General features: G+C 40.6%; 1 protein-coding gene across 4 annotated transcripts in view; it reads right to left on the reverse strand.

The window, feature by feature from the left end:
• TPP2 (tripeptidyl peptidase 2) overlaps nt 1-11857 on the reverse strand; it is a 54711-nt gene extending 42854 nt beyond the window's left edge. For 2 of the 4 annotated variants that reach the window (XR_008449214.1, XM_054063173.1), the window contains exons 1-6: nt 11602-11857; nt 4358-4486; nt 3154-3249; nt 2639-2743; nt 1875-1999; nt 987-1150 (exon numbers count right to left, since the gene is read on the reverse strand). Coding sequence is in view for 3 of the 4 variants with exons in the window: in XM_054063173.1 (XP_053919148.1) it covers nt 987-1150; nt 1875-1999; nt 2639-2743; nt 3154-3249; nt 4358-4486; nt 11602-11763 (781 nt within the window). In the remaining variant the exon portion in view is untranslated. The remainder of the gene's footprint in view (nt 1-986; nt 1151-1874; nt 2000-2638; nt 2744-3153; nt 3250-4357; nt 4487-11601) is intronic. The other 2 variants (XM_054063157.1, XM_054063163.1) reach the window with 2 other exon arrangements.
• Between the last annotated feature and the right edge of the window lie 3247 nt (nt 11858-15104).

Here is a 15104-nt window from a genome sequence, read left to right on the forward strand (position 1 = left end):
AAGGATCTGGATGGGCTGGATCGAGGGGCTAAGGCCAACTGTATAGGGTTCAACAAGGTTAAGTGTTGGGTCCTGCACTTGGGCAACAACAAACCCATGCAACACTACAGGCTTGGGAAGAGCGGCTGGAAACCTACCCAGCAGAAAAGGACCTTGGGGTGTTAGTCCATAGCCAGCTAAATGAGCCAGCAGTGTGCCCAGGTGATCAAGCAGACAAATAGCTTTTTAAGCTGAGAAAGGAGGTAGTACACAGAGAGAAAGGATGTATTAAGTTAATTCCACTAACAGAAGCTGATTAAGAAAAGAATTAGAAACAAAACTGCACAGAAGTACAAAAAGGAGTCTCTCAAAAAGTTACTATCAATTTAGATACCAGAACTGCTTCTTTAGCTGTAGTGATAGGACAGTTTCATGAGACTTAAGAGCACTTTTCAAATCAAATACACCCATACTACCTGAATCACAGGATGCTTCCAAAACAAAACATGATTCTATGAAGAATACACAAATATGGGTTCAGAATGGTTGGAGCTATAGCTTTTAGTGACACCTGTCATCACTAAAAGTTTCGGATAAACCAAAATAAAGAACAATACTCCTTTTGCTCATTGGCATCTTACTCAAGATTCTTAAGTTATACAAGCACAAAGGGCAGCAATTAAGAAAAAAACCAAAAAATGAACAACCACCACCCTATATTTAAGAAACAAAACAGAAAAGGTACTCTCTGTAAGGATGGTTCCCTCTATTTTAGGCTTCAAGATGCAAGAATAACTTAAATAGTACCTGTATTATAAATTATATATATATGCATGCATAAGAAAACAAAGCAGGTTCAGGAAACACATCGGGAAATAGTAACGAATGCTGTATTAAGACAGCTGCTTTGAGCCATCCCAAGTATCAGAATCAGGACCTAATACAAATCATTGTTTCTCATGATACCTACTTGGCAGCAAGATTTTCTATAGATTAGTTTCATTTACCTCCACTTGTCACAATGGAAAGAAGGTTTCCATCATCATATATATTAATGGAATAATTCAACATCTCAGATGTTCCAAAAGATCCATATTCCTGAGCCTCTTTGTATGTCCTCAGCACTGTACAGCTACTTAAGTCACCACTCTCGCTTGTATCTATGCAGGCTCTGTTGATTAAAAAAAAAAGGTGATTTTCCAGTTGCTGTAAACTTTCAGTTATCTCCCTACTCCCCAGCAAATTATCACAAACACTTCAAGAAGCCTGGTTCTGTGTTTATGGTATCTCACTTCTTTAAGTCAATATTTTTAAACCCTGCTGGTCATATTTACATTCAGAAACTACAAATGAATAATAAAAAACAAACAAGAAACCGACAAAATAAACTGATTTTTCAAATGCTTCTCAATTCAAATAAATACATCTTTAGATATTCACGCAATTTCTTCAAGCAAATTTTACTAAAGCTAGCTGTGCAGTGCTGGCACACAAACACTTGAAGTGCTACCCACTGTTTTGTAAGATGCACACTGTCAGTCAACAAAAGTGACATATTCTTTGTGCAAAGTCTCCTGGTTCGTTCTTTCTATTTCTTTTTTTTTTTTTTCCTGCCACCAGAGGATACTGAAAGCAATTCTACTCTTTCTCGGGGGGAAAATCCCACAAGCTTACATTTTATATCATGCTGTCTTTAAAAAGACTTCATTGTACCCCATATTCATTTGGGATCAAAACTTTGTCATCAAACTCAAGTGATATAGCAGGATTATTTTAAAGCAAATAATATTTAAGACCTTTATAAAAAAGAACAGATTTAAAAGTTAACACAGTCTTCAATGCAAGCTGTTGTTTCATGCATGGAACAAGACATTTTGACAAGTGTGGGCATTTACCTCCAGGTCTCACCATCATTCCATACTACACAATCATATACTGGGCCAGGATCACTATATTTTTTCTCAAAAGAATTCAACAGTTCCACTTGATTTTGAAGTTCTTCCTTTAGTAGCTTATTTACCTAATAAGGGAACAAAAATACAGTAGCAGAATTTCTGAAATTATTACAAGAGAGGTATTCCTATATACCTTTCTGATGCTATACATTTATTCCATTACTTCATCAAGAAGGTAAGACTATCCTAGAAGTTCAATGGTCCATTATATTTTTTGCCTATTATGTATAACTATTTTCAGCTAAATTAATTTAATGTAATTGTAACATTTAAAGCCCTCAACTTTTTCACAGACTGCTTAACAATACAGAAGCAGCCTGAGGCATTTTTGATGCTTCACTCAAATAGTACTTAGTTTAGAAAAGAAAGGATATGCTTAGAAGATTCCAACTCTAAGCACAGCAAGGATGACAGCCTCAAAACAAAGCATATTAAATTAAAAATAAAATTTACTAAAAATACGCTACTAAGTATTTCAAGTAATACCCTTTTCACAACCAACAAGTTTAGAAAGTCAACAACAAAGCAAATCAAACAACCATCGATATACAGACTTTTGAAAGTAATCAGAAGATACAGCAATAACTGCCAAACAATCATAAGTATCTTTCCTTCATTTATGCAATAAAATATTTTAATCTTCTCAAGCAGCACCATATTGATGCCAACAACAAGTTCACAAATTTATTTAGATTTATACAAACCTGTGAGGGAGAGCTATGAGCAGCATCAAATTCTTCTTGTTTCCTACAAGCCTCTGCTAAAGCCAGTCTATGTACAGGATCCCAGAGCTTTTCCTTGCGTTCTTTCTGTAAAATAAAATCAAGTTCCTCAATATATTGACAATCACGTACGTCAAAGTATGAAGACCACAAGAATAACTTGAAAATTCTGATTAGAAATGCAATGGCTAAAAAAGTTCAAAACGATACTATCAACAAGCAACAATTGTTACGCACGCACACACAGGAGGTATCAGCAATTTCTAAGTCTTTTGCTGTAACGAATGGCTGTGAGGACCACCACTGGGCCATCTCCTGTACTAAAATATCACAGAAGAAATAGACCATGTCAAAACCAAACAAAAATCAGTGAGAGAATAGCTCTGGCTAGCAGCCTAGCCGTTTTAGCAAATCACGTACTATAGTTTCCTGGAAAAACTTAAGAATCAGAACAGTGAAATATGACTATACACCAGAAGCAAAATTTAATTCCTTACCTGAATCCTCTCCTTAAGAGCTTTAGGATATATATCATAGCCGTTTTTTATGCCAATATGATATTTGCATGAAGGATTTACCCAGTTTGCTGGAATCTATAGAAAAGTATATTCAGACATAGGTTAACTAGTGGCATCAAAAAAATAAACTATGTAAAGAGGCTTAGCAGAAAGGACTTGCAAATATAGCCAATTTAATTCCCTGTCTCCACAATAGTAACTACTGCACTAAGTTTCAACAATATAATATGGCAATTTCAATCTTGTTCCAAAGAAATTAGTACCAATTCATGTGAGATTGACATTGAACATTTATAAGATTCAGTTGCCCTAATACTCTACTTTTAAAACATACAGCCCCAGCAGTGACTTCTTTGGGTAGAGGTCTGGGGAAATAATAGCACTATAAACAAAAAGATGCACCCTAGCATGAAGCTGTATGATGGTAAGAAGTCATGACAAAGATCTGAATGTCTGATTTCCTTTTGTGCTATAATTTAGAGTCTCAGTAGATAAGATCCACTATTCCCAGTAACAAGAGCAAAAGAAAGTGACAGATTCACCCTTACGATCATATTCTGTGCAAAAATCAGAAGAAAGCTGAGAGCATGAAGAGATCAAAAAACCTGGTATGTCCCCATACCACCTGATCAATCTAACTAGCCAATTAAGAACACATCAGTAACATCAGCAGATCTACGCAGCCAAAGTCTGAACTAGATCTCACCATATCCTTTTTGAAAACCCTACACGATTTTTGTTCTATTCCTATTAAAAATGCAGTGAGACTATAACAAAGTCCTCATAGATTTTTCAGCCTCTAAGGCTATTTACCACGAACCTAACATGATTCCTCTTGTAGATTATACATTGCAAAACCATGTCAGATATTTTTAAAGCATGTTAGCATGTCTTCTTCAGCCCACTTCTAAAACTGAACACAGTAATTATCTCCCCTCTCCTGACAAAACTCTGTACATAATCCCCATTCAACTATAAAAAATATTCAATATAAAGACCAATGAACAGTAAAAAAAAAATCCATATGAACAAGCAATCTGTATGAAGATGAACAAATGCAGTATTAGTTTTGGATAAGATCTAGTTAAAAGGAAGTTCTACAGAAATCAAAATGGGTCCTAAATCTGTTGTTAAACAAGAAAAAAAAATGCCCAGCAGTATCTCCGTACCACCAAATACTCACCTTTAAAGTTCTTCCAGAAAGGCCAATAATTTCCCCATCTTTAGGTTCTACAATGGTACATGTAGTTACATCACCACTGCCCGTTGTATCAATTATATCAATTATCTTGGGTTTCCCATCAGTTGTAATCTGAAAATATGAGCACAGAAAAAACGAAAATGTAGCTGATAATCCTTTAGCATACAATCCAGGAAGCTTTTATTTTTTGTTACTAAAAACAGCATCCAAGTTTCTTAAGCATCTAACCTTTAAATGAGGGACCAACTTGAAATCAGTGACATTTTCAATGAACTAAAAGCAACACGTCCATCTTTCCAATTTATACAAAATCACTAACTCATTTCTAAGAAGGACTTATAAGAGAGACAAGTTAAAAAATTATATCAATTCAGTAAAAGAGCCTCAATTTAAACCTAAACCTAAATTTGGAAAGCCACTTGCAAAAACTACCATTAGTGTTCAAATGATTTGCTGCATTGCTTCCATCCCAACATTCTGGCCAAATTGTAGAGTAATAAGTGCACAACTCTAATAAAATTAAAGATGCTGAAGTACGTGCAGCAACAAGCTTGAGTCTCTCAGCCGAGCTGAAACCTAAAAGGAAAACAAGTTACCATAACCTTATTTTCCCTTTTCAAGGATTCTGCTTTGTTTTAATCAAACTGATGTGCTAGGAGCTACAGCTATATACACCTAATAATGCAAGGAGCATTTTTTACCAGGGTGAGGAGCTGACTAGCTAAGAAGAGTTTTCAAGCATACATTTAAAGCCTCCTCAAATTAAATTAAAACTACCCCTGATGGACTTCACACTAGTTGCAGGCAACTAAACAACATAGCCCCCCCAAGCTATCTAAAGTTCCTTTCATCTAGAGGAATCTTCTACACAATTAACAAGATTATGATTAATATATTTAACATTAAAAAAATATATTTATTGTTCTCTTCTTGTAATAACATGCTTCATCTAGTAGGTACCATATCAGTTTATTCAGCAAATAAACTACACTCCATACGTAATAGTATTTTCTTAAGGGGCAATATTAGTTCAGAAGGCTGGAAAACCTCTCCTACGAGGAAAGGCTGAGACAGCTGGAGTTGTTCAGCTGGGAAAAGAAAAGGCTCTGGGAGGCCTTACGGCAGCCTTTCAGTTCTTAAAGGGGGTTTATAAGAAAGACAGGGACAGATCTTTTGGCAGGGCCTGTAGCAAAAAGATCAAGGGTAAAGGTTTTAAATAAAAAGAGGGTAGATTTAGACTAGATGTAAGTAAGAAACTTCGTATGGTGAGGGTGGTGAAACATTGGAACAGAGATGCCCCACCCCTGGTAACACTGAAGGTCAAGTTGAACAGAGTTCTGAGCAACCTGATCTAGTTGAAGATGTTGCTGCTTACTGCAGGGGGGTTGGACCAAATGACCTTTAAAGGTCTCTTCTAACACAAACTGTCCTATGATTCTATGAATTGGCCATATCTACCTATTTTTACAGTTCTACATTAAAGGCTGGTGTAAAAAAATAAAAAAAAAGAAATCAATCATCTTCTCAACATCTCCTACACACTAACTACACTGAAAGCAAAAGCTTCTTGTTCAGAAAAGCAGCAATATTTGTTGTTTTCTACCATTTAAATATTTGGTATTTTAGCCTTTATTGTCTAACAATAATTTTGATTCTAGACATAACAGAGGGCAGGTAGTTTGTTCCAATCATGCTCTGGAATTGTGAATTCAGCTGCTGGAAATTAACACAATTGACCTGTTTCATAAAAGTTATTCTGGTGCTGCCCAAAAGACAAGGATCAAACTTTTATCATACCTCAACACATAAGGATAAATACTTACAAGGTTTCAAATTCTCATGGTTTAGAACAAAAGCACCCAAAAAAGCTCAACAAAAAAGCTCCCAAACAAATGAAAAATAACAAGCAACCTTCCCTCCTAATGAAAACAAGTTTAAACTTTTTGGAAAAAAAACCAAACAAACAAAAAACCAACCAAACAACCAAAAAACCCAAATCCCAAACCCATAGCAAGCATAAAAAGGACACTCATTACCATTTCCCAGAAGATAACTAATACTGCTTTTGAAGAGGCTGGTGCTAAGGAAGAACTTCCCCTACAGAAGCCAACATTGTTATTCTGTTCACAGAAATTCACATTAAGTTAAAAAAACTCTTAAAGCATGTTAACCTGTTAAAATATCTACTGCACAACAGTTACACAGTAGTGCAAATTTATGTGGGAAACAGTGCATAGGCAGTCACACCACACATTCTTCTAGCTTTTGTAATTAATGCCTTTAAATGCAAATCCTCACTCACAGAAAAGTCAAGAGCTGCTCCTGACTTTGTTTGAAGCACACAAGTTATATTGCAACAGGTGGCCAGAACACAGATTTATGCCATAGCAAGCTTGGGTAGTCTTAAAAGTTGCTTCCCAGACAAGAAGACAATGTGCAACTCCTACACTATACAGCTCTTTGCCTGCTAGCTGAATAGCAGGTCCACACATGCACGTGAATTTGTACAAGTAGAATCAACAAATCAGAGCCCTTCAGTCAGACACAAGAAACTAGGAGTTTCTGTGCAAAGGTCCAAGGTTCAATGCCAAATGGCAGCAATCCAGACAGGTTCACAGTCATTTCATGCAAGTAACTGATATGGCTGCTTCTGCTGACGTGAAGTGTTGTTTGGCCTACTACCCACCAGCAGTAATGCTACAGTGAAACTCAGAGTTCAACTCGGATTTCCTTCTCAAGTCCTGCAATTCTGAGGAAAGAATAATAATAAAATAATCAAGTGAACTTGATCAATTCTCTTGTGTGAGCCAGAAAATCCTGAAGTAATGAATTTACTACAGACAGAAGTTACATTTTAGTATCTTTCATATTAATATTCAAAAAACAAAGAATTTTTTACAATTTAAAATATTCTATAGTATACTTCAACAAAGTCCCCAATTCTACCTTTAATATCATGGTTTGCCTACAGTCATTTGAAAAAAACAAATAAAACAAGTTACTAGTTTATAACTGAAAATTACTTTGTTGTTTATATGTTTTAGTTTATACTTTGAAAAAAATGTACTATCATAGATCCATAGAATCATAGAAGAGTTTGGGTTAGAAGGGACCTTAAAGATCACCTAGTTCCAATCTTCTGCCATGGGCAGAGACACCTTCCACTAGATCAGGTTGCTCAAAGCTCTGACTATAAAAGAAATAAATTAGTAAATGGGAAACATTAAAAATAATCTATCTGCATAATGCTGGCATCTGATCAGTATAAAAGAAGTAGAGGAGCAATAGTACCTGTGACAATCCCAAATTAAAAGACAAAGCCAGATGCATTTGAGCATGATTTTGCCAGACCATACAATGTTACCAATACCAACTGACAGCTACTGTGGCAACAAGGGACGAACAGGTCCATCAGCTTGTCACAAAACAGCCGATCACCATCACAAATAAAATAATTTTCAAGTATTTTTTTTTTAACTTTGTGCTAAAATGTAAGGCAAACCACACTGGCTGCTACTGCTAAAACGTTGCCTTAGGAAAGTAAAAACTAATTTTATTAAATAATAATCCCAACAGGCACCTCACAAACCGAACAAAATTGCAAGAAAGAAGCAGATGAAACAACTTATCTACCATGAAACATAACAAGAAGGGACATAGGCAACCTGGAAAGGCCAGGGTGGGGTTGAATAAAAGACCATACATACACAACCAAAATGCTCCATTAAACCTACCTTATCTGCCCACCTAAAATTCCACCAGGTGCAATGCCTTATGAGGAATTACAAGCTGTGACTTGGCAGATAACAACAGGAAATAAATTCTATTTGTAAACCTAGGAGGGCTGAGGTGGGGAAAAATTAGGAAAGAAGCAGCCAAACTGAACTTAACAGTAGGCATAAACATGTGGAGTGCAAAGTAATGGAAGATGAGGTGAGAAGAGTACCCTTGAGGGCAATGGCTACAAAAGATTCAGGAAGAAAAGGAAAGTAAGTACAAGTTCGATTAGTATTTTCTGTGGCAAAGCAAGCTAACCAATACAAAAATGAAATTGATGTAAGAAAGCTTGCTAAGCTCAATAACTACCCCCTCTATAGCAGCAAGTGTCCAGGGAAGAATATAAACATAATGGTACTTCCCTGTTATACTCTGTCCCCAAATCTTTCTGTCCCTCAGAAAGTGATCGTATGCCATAAAGTTAGGGTATCAGTGTTTACCAACCAAAGTACTGCATCAACAAGCAAAGGAACCCTAGCCAAGAATGAGACACTAAAGAGCAACAAAACATAAGCTGGTTTATGTTGACTAAAAACCCCACTATATTCAAAACAGGATAGCTCATTTTGGCCTGTAATGATCATTGACATCAAAATGAAGCCAAACGTGTAATACCTATTGACCTTGCCACATACAACATCTTCTTGTCCCTCTAAGCAACTGACTCAGTTCTCAGTTCCTTGCCGGAGTGAGGACTGACAGTCAGAAAAGGCAGCAGCAAAGACAACCAGGGCATGAAAAACAAAAAATTAAAAAAAAAAATCTCCCAACTACTTTCTCACAGTACAGCTATGCTGTCTACGTCCAGGACACTGTCTTATTCCATGGAGGCAAAATGTAAGCTGCCCAATGCTCCAGAGTGAGGAAAACCACTTGCTGAAAAAATGCTTACAAAGCTATTCTACAGACCATGCACTGCCTATGCCTCCTTTATAATTCCCTGCTCTCTGTGCAATAAGCCACCCCATACTGTAGTAGCATTGGCCAGGTGTTTCAAGTAGACAGTGTTGAAAGACAACGCAGCTTCTTTACAGGTTTTTCGAACATTCCTGCTAACTCACTTTCACCCACAGCAAGATGACTTTTTTCCCCAAAAAGTTATCTAAAGATCTTTTACTTCACTATTTGAAATCTTATCCTCCACATAGAGAAAATTGGTACAGCCAACATTGAGACTGTGAGGGTTCATAAGTACCCCCTTACGAGCTTTGCGTTACGTATCTCAAAACAAAGCCTCCCTCTATTGCCCATAAACTCATGGATTTTAGTTGACCACTCTTCATGTACAACCTCCAGAGATTTAGGGTTTTGCTTTCATATGTGAAGCTTCAGATCTACGCACGTGCCATTTATACTCATATCTTTCCAATTATCTTTTACTACTTTCTGGTCTGCCCGTGTTTTTCTCCTGTTTGCTTTCTGGCTAGCTTTCTTTTAGCTTCCTAATTACTACTCCACCTACCCAGAACTTTTTGCAAAAAGTGCCAGTTTCATTACAGCTTAAATAAACTGAAGTTACGGCTGCCCAGTCCCTTCTTCAACTCTACTTGTCCTATTCACTTATCCTTTCACTCACCTGAACCCCACATAAGGAGTCACTTCAGAACACCGAAGTAAACATCTACCAGAATTAGGTCCCTGAACTAGGTCACCTAGGAGTAAAATCTCTGCTAAAGAAAGGGCAGAAACCAACACTTGTCCTGCTTGGTTAAAAAAATAAAACATGCTGTATCCAAGTGAGTTGCATACAACACACGGAATCATTTCTCAAGGCTTCCTTTGCCACATCTCAGAGAAAACATGTCATTGTCAACGAATTGGAAACAGTAGTGACATGAAAGGCCAAATAAACTTGCATGATAAAGAAACATTAAGAGACAAGACACAGAAGTCTACAACACTGAGATCAAGACTGTAATAGTAATCACTAGGTCAGCTGATTAAGAAAAAGCTGGCAGAACCAAGTTTGATACAGATTGTTATTGCAATACAAGACAGGAAAAGCACACTGAGAGAGGTATGCAAATTTTGCCAGAAATACACTTCTCATGTAAAAGACATAAGCGGCTGTTTGTAGCCCCTAGCTACTTAGCTGAGGTAATGCCATAGTTTAACAAAACCACAAAGTATCCTTTCATAATAAGTTCTACACCAATGAAGACAGATTTAAGTGCCATAAAGTGTCTGTAAACAGCTTAAAAGCAGATAAGACAGACACTGAGGTCCTGGAGGTGTCCAGAGAAGAGCAATGAAGATGGTGAAGGGGCTGTAGAACAAGACTTGTAAGGAGTGGCTGAGGGAACTGGAGTTGTTTAGCCTCGAGAAAAAGAGGCTGAGGGGAATCTCATCACAATCTATAACTAGCTGAAAGGAGACTTCAGTGAGGTGGGCATTGGTCTCTTCTCCAAAGTGATAGGCGATAGGACGAGAGGGAATAGCCTGGGAGATATGCCAGATTCCGATTGGACATCAATAAAACTTTCCTCACCGAAAGGGTTATGAGGCACTGCCACAGGCTGCCCAAGGAGAGTGACTGAGTCACCATACCTGGAGGTATTTAAAAGATGGGGAGATGAAGTGCATAGGGATATGGTTAAGTAGTGAACAAGTACGTTGGACTTGATGATCTCAAAGGTCTTTTCTAAGATAGCGGTTCTATTATAAACACCCAAGATGACTGATGTGGAACCCCTGCCTACCGGAGTACCCCCTGTCCTTCTGCGCTGGAGTCGACACTCACGTTGACAGTGCACCCAGCGGGAACGATAACCAAACAGACACAGGCACAACGCCAACTCCGCAGGACAGCCATTCGAGGCCTTCTCTCCTCTTGCCAACACCTCGGGCCGCTGGGGGCCGTGGCCACTATCACACAATTGCCCTGGCCTCACATTGGTAAGAGTCATAGAATGGTTTGGGTTGGAAGGGACCTTAAAAATCATCCAGTTCCAACTCCCCTGCCATGGGCAGGGGCACCTACCACCAGATCAGGCTGCCCAAGGCCCCATCCAACCTGGCCTTGAACACCTCCAGGGATGAGGCAACCACAACTTCCCTGGGCAACCTGTGCCAGTGCCTCACCACTCTCATCATGAAAAATTTCTTTCTTCTTAATGTCTAATCTAAAACTTCTTCCTTCTAATTAAAAACCATTCCCCCTCATCTTATCACTACATGCCATTGTAAAGTTCCTCTCCAGCTTTCCAGTAGCCCCTTCAGGTACTGGAAGGTCTCCTCAGAGCGTTCTCTTCTCCAGGATGAGCAAGCCCAACTCTCTCAGCCTGTCCTCATATGGGAGGTGCTCCAGCCCTCTGATCACCCCTGTAGCCTCCTCTGGACCCATTCCGAGAGCTTCCTCTCCCCCGTCCCGCCACGGGGCAGCCCAGCAGGGCCCAGCCCCCGCCTGAGGGCCCAAGGCCGTGACTCAGGGCCTCCCCACCGCCTGTTACCTGCATGCCCGGCGCTCCCGGGTCCACGCCGGTATCCAGCACGGCCAGCAGCACCCCCCGCCCGTCGTAGTCGGGAAAGCGGGCGAGGAAAGCGGCGGCGCCGGTCTCCTTCTTGGGCAGGAGGCCATGCAAAGGGAAAGGCTCCTCAGCGGCGGCCGCCATGGCGGGGCAGGGCAGGGGGAGCGCGGGGCCGCGCGAGACCAGAGCGCGACCGGCTGCTCCCGCACGAGGGCGGGGGGGGGTTAGCAGGGGACGGTGGGGGTGGGCGTGGCCGAGGGCAAGCGCATGCGCCGTGCGCGCCCCCTCCCGCGGCGCCGGAGGCTGCCGCCGGGCAGCACGGGCACGGGGCGCGCGGCGGGGGCGGCACGCGGGGAGGCGTGCCGAGACACGCTCCTCTCCTCCCTCTTTCCCTCCCTCCCGCCTTCTTTCCTTCCTTTTCTCCCTCTTTCCCTCCTTTTCTCCTTCTTTACCTCCTTTTCTCCTTCTTTCCCCCTTCTTACTCTCCTTTCCTCCCCCTTTCCTCTCTCCCGTCTTTCCTCCCTTCCTCTTTCCTCCCTTCCTCTTTCCTCCCTTCCTCTTTCCTCCCTTCCTCTTTCCTCCCTCCTTCCCTCCCCCTTCCCCCCCTTCCCTCCCCCTTCCCTCCCCCTTCCCCTTTTCCTTCTTCCCTTCCTTCTTCCCCTTTCTGCTTTCCCTCCTTCCTCTCCTCTTTTCCTCCCCCTTTCCTCTTTTCCTCTCTCCTTTCTTCTCTTTTCTTCTTTTCCTCCCTCCCTCCTTCCCTCCCTCCTCTCCTCCATCCCTTCCTTTCTCAGGCATGGCTGGGTGAACATGCCAGTGCTGCAGCATGGGTGTGCACCAAATCTTCCAAATAATAAAGAGAAACGATGTGTGGATGTTTACTTCTAATATTTTAGAAGTTTAAATATTAAATATTTTGTATTTCTTTACTTCTCAGAGGGTCAAGGGAGACGATTCTGCCTCTCTGCTCCGCTCTTGTGAGACCCCACCTGCCGTATTGGGTCCAGTTCTGGAATCCTCAGCCTAAGAAGGATATGGAGCTGTTAGAACGGGTCCAGAGGAGGCCATGAAGATGGTCAGAGGGCTGGAGCACCTCTGCTACGAGGACAGGCTGAGAGAGTTGGGGTTGTTCAGCCTGGAGAAGGCTCGGAGGAGAACCTATAGCGAGCTTCCAGTACCTGAAGGGGCTATAGGGAACCTGGGGAGGGACTTTTTACAAGGGAATGTAGTGATAAGTTGAGGGAGGATGGCTATAAATTGGAAGGGGGAGGATTTAAACTAGACATTAGGAAGAAATTCTTCACGATGAGGGTGATGAGGCACTGGCACAGGTTGCCAGGGGAAGTTGTGGATGCCCCATCCCTGGGGGTGTTCAAGGCCAGTTTAGATGGGGCCTTGAGCAGCCTGGTCTAGTGGGAGGTGTCCCTGCCCATGGCAGGAGGGTTGGAACTTCTAAGTTCCCTTCCGACCCAAACCATTCTATGATTCTATTTTAGTGTCTATTTATTAATTTGCCGATTCATTGTCTGGAATGAAAATGCCTTGTGTGGGTGCAGTGGCTGCGGAAGCCTTGTACCTCCATCACTGTGGCTTTTGTAATGAGCTGCATAGTGGTTTGATGCTCACGCAGCTGTTCAGCAAAGGGAAAAAATATGAAGCCCTCACGAGGGGAGGAGGAGGAGCTTGTGCTGATCCCTTCTCTCTGATGACCACTGAGAGGACCCGAGGGAATGGCGGGAAGATTTTCAGGGATGGGGATGTGTTAGGTTGAATATTAGCAAAAGGGTCTTCGTCCACATGGTGGTGGAGCACTAGAACAGGCTCCCCAGGGAAGTAGTCATGGTGCCAAGCCTGACAATAGTCAAGAAGCATTTGGACAACATCCTCAGACACATGGTGGGAATGTTGGGGTTGTCTTATGCAGGGATAGGAGTTGGACTCCATGGTCCTTGGAGTCCCTTCCAACTCGGGACAAACTGCGATTCTATGAAGGCTATGGGGAGCTCCAAATAAAATTTGTGGTGAAGCAGTTAAAGGAAAAGAGAGGTTTTAAAGTTTTTTTCTAGCCTTTGTGGTCACATACAATCTTGCAAAGAGTGCCAAACTGTGGAATATCTGAAACCAAATATATGGAGAGCTTCATGTACAAAGTTGTCTTGTTTATGCAGTGTCTGACGCATGGCTTTTTAGGCATTTTAACCGGCGGTGTGGGTACAGACTGCTTAGTCACTTGGGCATGACTTTGCTTTCTTCAGGCAAGTTTCTGTTCAGAGAGTTACATTGTGGGGAAAAAAGGTAAAATTTGTCTGGATCCATTAACATAGTCACTGTAATGCAAGGGTTTTGTTTGAATTTTGAGAATTTTTCTATTTTCAGATTTTGATAATTTTTATTTCTATTTTCTAATTTATTTGTTTCATAGGTCTGATGAGATTATTTACTCAATGTTTGTCCCACATTGATCTTCATTGAATGAAATCTGGCATTTGATCTTTCTTAGGAGAAAGGGGAGGGGGTGTGCTGGCAAATACTGATACATTATGCATTTTCCTCATTTTGGGAGCTACCATTGGCTCATCAGCGGCTTTAGAGATCTAGAGATTTTTTTATGCAAGTGAAGTATCAAAATAAATCTGAAGAGCACTGCCTTAAAAATGCATATTATATAAAAAAAAAAGCCAAAGCTGAACCATACGTGCTTACTGTATAACTCAAGCTGCTTCCCTCTTTCGCTTTCAATCATCAGTCAAAATTTTACGTATTGATGTTTAGATACCATGTGCTTAACTTTCTTAGAATACCACTGGTGTCTGACAGACATATTCACATTTTTTAGAATTGTGTAAAGCCTTGACTTGTTTTACTACAGGGGAGAGAATTATTCTGACAAGGTGTTTATCCACTTTGTAGAATCATAGGGTGGTTTAGGTTAGAATGGACCTTAAAGATCATCTAGTTCAAAACCCTCTACCACGGGCAGGGACACCTTCTGCTAGATCACATTGCTCAAGGCCTCGTCCAACATGGTCTTGATTAATATCTTGTTTAATATCGAATTCACTGCCCATTTGAGTTTAGTTTTCCTAAACTGCCAATGCATCTCAGTGGGAGATGCCTGCATTTCTGGTAGCACGCTCAGATCAACAGAATTCTAATATATCCTATTCCTAGTATATTTTAAGACATTAAACTACATCATATTCTCAAAATGTTTTGCATCCCATTCAATAAACAAGCTGTATATTCCAATTTGGAAACATTTATTACTGACCCTGAAAAGTTCTGCTCTGCTCTGTTGCGTTGGTTTTAAGAGTTATACCACAAGCAATTCATCTCATTAGAAGGTATATTAATTATACAGATACGTATAACTCAGTGGTGTGCACTGCCAAGTTGCAAGGCAGGTTCTGCAGGAAAAATCAGGATTTGAGGAAGGTGTGCCAAACATCTTTTAACAGACTTTAAAGCAATACCATGAGAGAAGAAAG

Source organism: Cuculus canorus, chromosome 1 (genome assembly GCF_017976375.1).
Source record: "Cuculus canorus isolate bCucCan1 chromosome 1, bCucCan1.pri, whole genome shotgun sequence".
Classification (NCBI taxonomy): domain Eukaryota; kingdom Metazoa; phylum Chordata; class Aves; order Cuculiformes; family Cuculidae; genus Cuculus; species Cuculus canorus.